This window comes from Bubalus bubalis, chromosome 2, assembly GCF_019923935.1.
Source record: "Bubalus bubalis isolate 160015118507 breed Murrah chromosome 2, NDDB_SH_1, whole genome shotgun sequence".
Taxonomy (NCBI): domain Eukaryota; kingdom Metazoa; phylum Chordata; class Mammalia; order Artiodactyla; family Bovidae; genus Bubalus; species Bubalus bubalis.
The window spans coordinates 9,625,859-9,634,851 of NC_059158.1; the positions used below are offsets into that span (position 1 = coordinate 9,625,859).

The 8,993-nt window shown below is 42.3% G+C and overlaps 1 protein-coding gene across 5 annotated transcripts in view; it reads left to right on the top strand.

The window, feature by feature from the left end:
• The window catches only part of RNF182 (ring finger protein 182), a 49,651-nt gene extending 41,791 nt beyond the window's left edge, over window positions 1-7,860 (top strand). For 3 of the 5 annotated variants that reach the window (XM_006057790.4, XM_025265900.3, XM_044927317.2), the window contains exons 2-3: window positions 1,349-1,504; window positions 4,458-7,860. In XM_006057790.4, the coding sequence (XP_006057852.1) occupies window positions 4,668-5,414 (747 nt within the window). In that variant the 5' untranslated portion in view covers window positions 1,349-1,504; window positions 4,458-4,667 and the 3' untranslated portion in view covers window positions 5,415-7,860. Of the gene's footprint in view, window positions 1-1,348; window positions 1,505-3,242; window positions 3,918-4,457 lie in introns of those variants that run through there. The other 2 variants (XM_044927329.2, XM_044927320.2) reach the window with 2 other exon arrangements.
• The last annotated feature ends 1,133 nt before the right edge of the window (window positions 7,861-8,993 follow it).

The window sequence follows — 8,993 nt, forward strand, 5'->3', positions numbered from 1 at the left end:
CCAGCACCACAGTTCGAAAGCATCAATTCTTTGGCTCTCAACCTTCTTTATGGTCCCAATTTCACATCCGTACATAACTACTGGAAAAACCGCAGCTTTAATTATATGGACCTTAACACATTTAGGGCAATGAAAATATTTAGTCCTTTGTCCAAAAGCTCAAATTAATTTATAAGAATTATAGTAGGTGATTATCTCTTTGTATATACTTACACTAGATAATCTATAAAAGGATTAAAGACTTAAGTGGCTAATGAGGAATATCAGCTTCAGATATTTGAATAGATGTTTTTCTAGGAAAAGAAAATCTACTTTTTGTATTTATTTTCCCTCCAGCTTTATTGAGATGTAATTGGTACACAATATTATGTAAGTTCAAAGTTCACAGTGTGATGATTTGATACTCGGATGTACTACAAAGTGATTAAGACGATGAGGTAGGACATCACTCACCTCACATAACCACATGTATTTGTTTTTGAGGCAGTTTAGCATGCCAGATTCTTTGCCCTGTGTCTAGTGAGACATACGTTTAGTTTTTCTCATCAAGTAATGCTCCAGATTTGCTCACTTTAAAGACTCCATCCTTTTTAATATTGATTTATAGCGATGCTTGGATATTTACATGATAAATAAATGACTGGCATTTCAATTTTGTGGAAAAAAAAAATGAATGAACTTACAGATCACAGAGGAAAAAAATAAGTTGATCCAAAGTATCCATGGACAGAAAACTCTGGGCTATCTAAGTAGCAAATGTATTTAGCCATTTGTATTTAGCCAAATGTATTTAGACTTAAAAAACAAAACAAAACAAAACACTTTTTACTCTGAAAGTAACGCCAGTACAGAAAAACGTGCTGGCCGATGGTGTAGGACGACAGGGACGCTCACAGGCGCTGCCCATGTCAAGCCTCTCAGCCCACACCCAGGTGTATCTGCTGTCCTGACTTGCATGCTAATCGCTTCCTGACTTGGCTTCTTGGTTTTACTACTTAAACTTGCGTCCCTACCACGGCTTACCTTTGCCTGTTTTTTGAGCTTTCTAAAAATGGAGTCATACACTGTGTGCTCTCTGGGGTCTAGTTTCTTTCATTCAGCATTTGAATTGAGGCCCACAGTTATGGAGTGAATGCAGGGTGGGAATGAGCTGCAGTGTCCATCTTTTAGATGATCAAATTAACAGCTCCCACTAATTGTAACCCTATAAAGTTACAGATTTTAGGTTATTGAGTTCTTAGGGGGACCTGAGAATTATAATGAGACACATGAAGTATTTAAGAATCCTAGTGCGTGGTACCCTGTCCTCCCAAGAGGAACAGTCACTGCCCTGTTTGTGCCATTCCAGAAAGAAGACACTCATGCTGGCTGCTTTTCCTGGGATGTGACCCGAGCTCAAGGCTGTCAGCCAGTCCTGCCCAGAAGTGCCACTTGCAGAGCCTGGAGTTGATGAAGTATTTCAAGCTAATAGAGTGGGTTTTCTAGAAAACTCCTTAGAGATAAAGTAGGTACCTTTTTGATTGGATATTTAAACATTTAGTATTTTTATTTTTGCACATTACCAAGAAGCCCCTGTATGAATTTTTAGAACGTTATGATCATAACACTCTAAACATGTTCATAGGAATGAACAGTGGTTCTGTGAAAAAGGTAAGCTTTATTTAAAATAATAGCTCAGTATTGGCTCAGTGAGGCTTCCCTGATAGCTCACTTGGTAAAGAATCCGCCTGCAACTCAGGGGACCCCGGTTTGATTCCTGGGTCAGGAAGATCCGCTGGAGAAGCAAATGGCTACCCACTCTAGTATTCTGGCCTGGAGAATTCCATGGACTGTATAGTCCATGGGGTCACAAAGAGTCGGACCTGACTGAGCGACTTTCAGACACACATTGGCTCAGTGAATAACTTATGTTCCCAGAATTAGGAAATAAAAATTGTGCTGGCTCAACATATTAATAGAACTTTCCTGCTACTCCTTTAATGGTAGGAAGCTTGGGTATAGAAAGTATTAAAGTAACCAGCTGACTATCAAATGTTGACAATGCAATGTATTCTTACACACACACACAGCCTTTAAATTTTTTTCATTTCCCTCAGTTTTATTGAGATTCAATTTACATACAGCATTATAGGGGCTTCCCTGGTAGCTCAGCTGGTAAAGAATCTGCCTGCAATGTGGGAGACCTGGGTTTGATCCCTGGGTTGGGAAGATCCCCTGGAGGAGCGCATGGCAACCCACTCCAGTATTTTTGCCTGGAGAATCCCATGGACAGAGGAGCCTGGCGGGATATAGGCCATGGGATCCCAACGGATGTCACTTATATATATATTGTGAAATGATCACAATAAGTTCTATATATTCTTTTTTGCATGTCAGTGTAGTTACAGAGAAATTAGCTTTCATAGCAGTTTTGAAATACATGCATTCATATACAGTGTAAAGTGAAGTGATGTGAAAGTCGCTCAGTCATGTCCGACTCTTTGTGACCCCATGGACTGTAGCCCACCAGGCTCCTCTGTCCATGGAGCTCTCCAGACAAGAATACTGGAGTGGGTTGCAATAGTAAACTCTATTAAAAAAAACTCTACCTATACTTTTTGGCTGATGCCAGAGGTAAGAGCCTAACTTATTGATTGACTTCCTTTTCCCACCAAGAGTACATCTTACCACCGTGGCCATTACACTATACATTCTTGTACTATATTGAGTCAGTTTAAAATTAACTAAGGTCATAATTTAAAAGGAAGATAATACATATTCACAAACCAGTTAATCATGATTTCAAAAACCATCCAAGTTTACCTGCACACTGGCTTTTCTCTGTTAAGGCAGTAGGGTCCATGGCAAATTTAAAATGCTGGCATAGTTGCATTCTACTTCTCAGAACTCTTATGACCACCCTCTGCTGTTATTTCCTTGGGGGTCTTCTCAGAAATTCAAATACGTTCTGATATTTTTCCAAGCAAAATATAATTTAAGACAAATCTTTGCACGTGCCTGTGTGCTAAGTCGCTCAGTCGTGTCCAGCTCTTAGCGATCCTGTGGATCATAGCCCACCAGTCTCCTCTGTCCATGGGATTCTCCAGGCAAGAACACTGGAGTGGGTTGCCATGCCCTCCTCAGGGAGATCTTCCTGACCCAGGTATCGAACCCATGTCTCTCAAGTCTCCTGCATTGGCAGGCAGATTCTTTTCCCCTAGCGCCACCTGGGAAGCCCAAGACAAATCTACTGCCCCCCAATCACATATATTAAAGCTAAAAATTATTTGGAGATTTCTCACATTGCTGCTCCCTTCTTTTAGTCCTAATAGTTGAGAATGGACTGTTTATGTGACATCAGTCTTCAGCCATTTGTCCAAAGTCAGCAGTAATAGCAACTATCATGCTTTCTGTTCACCATAGAGAGAGTTTACATGAGCTAAAGTAGGCAAGTGGCTGGAGTTTGAGTACTTTTTGATAGCCATGCATGCATGATTCTTCATGTTTTGAGACATAACTGCACGTGTGTTCTGTGTTTAAACACTCTTGGCTCAGATGCTTAAGTGCCTGCCTGCAATGCAGGAGACCTGGCTTTGATCCCTGGGTTGGGAAGATCCCCTGGAGAAGGAAATGGCAGCCCACTCCAGTATTCTTGCCTGGAAAATCCCACGGACAGAAGAGACTGGTAGGTGACTGTCCATGGGGTCGCAAAGAGTCAGACACGACTGAACAACTCCATTTCTGTGTTTTCTTCTCTGTCTTGGCAATTAGACTTGACTTGGATATAATGCTTATTTTAGGTGTCATATGCTTCACTCTTCTTTGAGTGAATGTATGTGTACAGCCATGGTTTGCAAGACTGGTATTGAAACAGAAAGTTTGAAATGGAGTAGTCAAATAAGGAAAACACTTGTAACAGATTTCTTTACACTGGGAAGGTAAGAATAGTCTACTGTATTTAAATACACTCTCATCTGTATAAATTACTTTCTGAAAACACGTTTTAAACATCTGTCCTTAAGTTTTCCCTTCTTTAGTGTGTTCTGAAGCACTATTGGGGTTATTTAGTCAATCGGAGTTTATTACCAATGAGCCTCTAAAAGAGTTAATTTATACTGAATGGAGTTTAACTGCAAATGTATCTATTTCTGGTAAGTGTCCCATTCTGTCTTCAAAAAGGCCGAATTTGTACAATTTCAGAGAGAAAAATCTCTCTATTGAGCTGAACACACAGTGCTCTGTAGTGTACTTCACACCGTTAAGGTTCTTAATGCCTTCTTTACTATCATATCTGTGGACTGAAAAAAGCTAAGCATGGAGATAACGCTTTCCTATATCCTGGAGGCAGAAGCGCGTGAAAAGATGCTGGGGATTTAACCTTTCAAGTCTGCCACTTCTAATCGCTGGAAGCTCAGAAAATTCCGTAAAGCGCTTTTCAGTGAACCGCTCACCATATTAGAATCTCTTTTCCTTTGCAGACCCCTCTCGTGGCCTTTGTCAATATGCTGTTTGAGACAGAGAGTGATACGCAGAAACTGAAAATGCCCGGCGGATTTCTGTCCCTCCTTTTCCTGCCTGTGTGCATTTCTGCCTGATTCGGACGATGTGATAATTCAGAGAGAAGGCGCCATCCAAGCCTTCCTTCTGCGGGACCCGTCCGGCCCAGGACGGGAGGCACAGAGCCGGGGATGGCCAGTCAGCCGCCAGAGGAGGCAGCCGAGTCTCAGGTCTCAGACGAGCTGGAGTGTAAGATCTGCTACAACCGGTACAACCTGAAACAGAGGAAGCCCAAGGTGCTGGAGTGCTGCCACCGCGTGTGTGCCAAATGCCTGTGCAAGATCATCAACTTCGGGGACTCCCCGCACGGCGTCATCGTCTGCCCTTTCTGCAGGTTCGAGACGTGCCTACCGGACGACGAAGTCAGCAGCCTGCCCGACGACAACAACATCCTGCTGAACCTGACCTGCGGCGGCAAAGGCAAGAAGTGCCTGCCCGAGAACCCCACCGAGCTGTTGCTGACCCCCAAGCGGCTGGCCTCGCTGGTCAGCCCTTCCCACGCGTCCTCCAACTGCCTGGTCATCACCATCATGGAGGTGCAGCGAGAGAGCTCGCCCTCGCTCAGCTCCACGCCCGTGGTCGAGTTCTACCGGCCCTCCAGCTTCGACTCGGTGACCACCGCGGTGTCGCACAACTGGACCATGTGGAACTGCACGTCCCTGGTCTTTCAGACGTCCATCCGGGTGCTGGTGTGGTTGCTGGGCTTGCTGTACTTCAGCTCCCTGCCCTTGGGCATCTACTTACTGGTCTCCAAGAAGGTCACACTGGGGGTCGTCTTTGTCAGCCTGGTCCCCTCCAGCCTCGTCATCCTGATGGTGTATGGCTTCTGCCAGTGCGTCTGCCACGAATTCCTAGACTGTCTGGCACCGTCCTCTTAAGCGAGACTGGCGCACCGAGAAGTCAGACACCTCTTGCCACGTGTCAAGTTAGGTCGCTTAGCCTTTGTTTTCTATCACAGTCTCTGTGATCGGCGCCCATGGTGTGAACAGAGCCACTGGGCATATGTCTGTGGTCCGTTTTCCATCCAGATGTTGACTCGGTGGGTTTTCCTGTACGCTGGAAGTAACATGTTCATTTCTACTTATGTGTTAGCAAAAAAGAGACAGGGATCAGCTCAGCCTTCTAGCGCTTTTCTACTGAGTCTTCACAGAGACAGGGCAGCCACCATGCAGAGCTGCTAGACGGACCCCGGGGGCCCGACATGTTGTGCTGTGGCGGCCGGAGTCTTTGTGGACGGTTAGGCATGAACTGGTTCCTCTTCTCATCATCTTAGCCTGGGGTGGAGGGTAGACCCAAGAGGGGGGCGGCCCCAGGGCACACCCATTTGCACAGTGCACACCCCTGCCCCTGGCTCATGGTTGGCACTTCCCTGGATCCTCTCCAGCTCAGATGCTGGTCCCTCCGTGCATGGTACTTGCCAAGAGGAACCTGGCCTCTTGCGTGGTTTCAGCTATATGCCTGTTTTGTCACATTACTATAGAGAGCTTAAAACGCCGGGAAATCGGCATCAGTAAACCTCAAAGCAGAATGTGGCCACTCGTTTTGGACACACACCCTTTTTTTTTCTCCATGTTTATTTTCTGCTCTCCAGCTTTCTCTGAAATTCTCTCAGAGCAGTTCATGGAGATCCAATTTGAGCTTTTCCTTAAAGCATTTTAGTTTAGTTTCTTCTTCTTCTTTTTTTTAAAACCACATTGTTCATTCAGCACCATCCTTTATCCTGGATGGGGTTCCATTTAAATTAGTTGCTATAACTATGTGGATTTTGATTATTTTTTTCTCATTTTGTTTTAAATTCTAGTATGGACTCACTTAATCCTGTAACAATTTGGCGTAAATTGTGGCAGTGGAAACCCAGGAACAGTTCAGGAGCTGTTCCAGCTCATGGTTTGATGTGCCGAGAACCTAAGTATTTTGCTGTGTTCTATTGAGCTGTACCAAAATATAATGGTTTAGGGTTATGTGCAGTAGCTCAGGCAAAAGGATGGGCAAGAGAGATGTCAAGCTGATGCCCTTCAAGGGAGTATATAACAAAATGGAAGGGCAGAGTGCAATCTCCCATATTGCCATCCCTGTTAAGTCCCTTTTAGAACGGATTCAAGTTCTCATGCAGTTTATTTCAAATAAAAGCATAAGCTTATATGACTTGAGTTAATGAACTAAGCTTATATGACTTGAGTTAATGAACTTCTTTTTGTGTGGTAGGGGACATTGAATGTATATATTTACAAGAAGAAATTGGGTAACAGATTTTAGGTTTGAGGGAATAGAATGCCCACAGAAAGTAGGCCAAAAAAAAAAAAAGTTTTTTAGCCTAAAACTCATTACTGATGACAAATGTTTAAATACTTATAACTCTTAGAAAAGGGCATTACTAAGGCTACTTTACTTATTTGTGACGAAACATTTGTTGGGTGAAAGACAGTGGACCAGTTCCAATCTCTTTATTCAGGAAAAATCGATACTTTTCTAGAACAGTAGTTTTTAATTCTGTAACTGTTAACTTGGAGACTATGTATGCCCAGGGTAAATATGACGAGAAAGTATGTGTGGGATGTGGCCCAGTGAATTTAAGCCCCAATATAGCTATACACTTATAATTTCCCAAAATCTAGTTTAGATGGCATTGTGAATGCAATTTCCAAATATCCATTTGTACTTAGAGTAAATGTCATGTTTAGGAGGTGTTTTGTGGTTTGGATTTATGTGTTTATAAGGTTTTTTAAAAAGACTCATTGTGCCTGAAATGTAACGTCAGATAGACTGGTGAGTTATCAGGGGGTGAGCGCTCTAGGAAGCTCTGGGTGTGGGCACTGTGCGTTTTGCGTATTTGTGCCAGGTCCGCCGTGCTTGCTTTGTGTCTCTGTATCGTGGTAGTCTTTTTTTCTTTTCTTTTTTTTCCCCAGTTGCCAGTAAGTTAATTTGGTGTTAACCAGTTTTAAATGTATGACAACAAAAAACCTTTTTATGATGTTGGATGAAAAAAGGACAGTGCTTCAGTCCTTTATTTATTGTGGTGATGTTTTATTTGTCCATTAGATTGTTATTGTTTCCAAGCTAGACGTTTGATTTTTTTCTGACTGATGGTTGAAATTCAATTATTTTGGACTTCTTTTAACATTAGATAATTGCAAACTTGAGCTTTCAAACACATTGATTAAGCTAATGCCTTTATTATACAAATAAAGATTCTAGAACTTTCTGACAAAGCTGATCTACTCTATCATAAAAGACCTTTGTGCTTTTTTTTTTTTAAAGAAAAGGATGAAAGTAGGAAAGATAAAATAAAAACATTGTCTTTATAATAAAATTTTTTGGTTTTAATTTGCTTGATTTGTTTTCCAGACTGCCTAGCTGCTGAGCAAAACAGAATCCATTTTGGCTGGGAAGTCACTAACCTTGTGTGATCAGTACAAGTTTAAAAATTTACCTGATATTTAAATATGACCAGTGTTAGGCAAGGTCATGGTAATTTGGGAACATGTCACAGTTTTATGCTTATGATACTTAGTGAATTGGCACCATATGTTAATCTAGAGTCATGGCTTCATTCATTTCCGAATCTCTACGTAAATGAGGAAAGAATCAGATTAAGGGAAACCGTTACCTGTGCTTGTCATAACTTAAGAATGTTAATTTATGCTTATCTGCTGAGAGACCCACTGAGAGTCATCAACAGTCAACCTTTTGTTATATTTGTTTTTGCTCTCTCTCCCCTAAGAATATAAAGTCCATGGAATTCTCCAGGCCAGAATACTGGGGTGGGTTAGCCTTTCCCTTCTCCAGGGGATCTTCCTAACCCAGAGATCGAACCCAGGTCTCTTGCATTGTGGATAGATTCTTTTCCAGTTGAGCCACAATGGAAGCCCAAGAATACTGGAGTGGATAGCCTATCCCTTCTCCAACAGATCTTCCCAACAAGGTCTCCTGCACTGCAGGTGGATTCTTTACCAAGTGAGCTATCAGGGAAGCCTCAAGAATAAGGGACATACTTTAATTTGACTAAAATATCATTATTGTATTGAAAACACTTAAAAATACTTTTCTAATATCATTTAATATGCAGCCTCCTCAAATTTTTCTATTTGTTCCCAAAATCCCTTTCATCATTTGAAACACAAATTACAAACCAGAATCCCATCAAGCTCCACACGTTGCACTTGGTTGTTGTGTATCTTATTCTCTTTTATTCTGGAACACTCCCCCACCTTGTTTTCCCTGTGACATTGACTCAAAAAAGCAGGCCAGTTACCTTGGACAATGCCCCCACCTTCTGGATTGGACTGACTGTCAGACATGGTGATATTTAACTTCTATCACTTGTATTTTCTGTAAACTGAGAGTTAGGCTTGGAAGTGTGATTGGATTCAGATTTGGGGCAAGAGTTTGTCTTAGGATGATGGCATGTACTTGGAGTTGCATCCCATAGGGAGACATGAGTGGAAGGTTGCCCCATC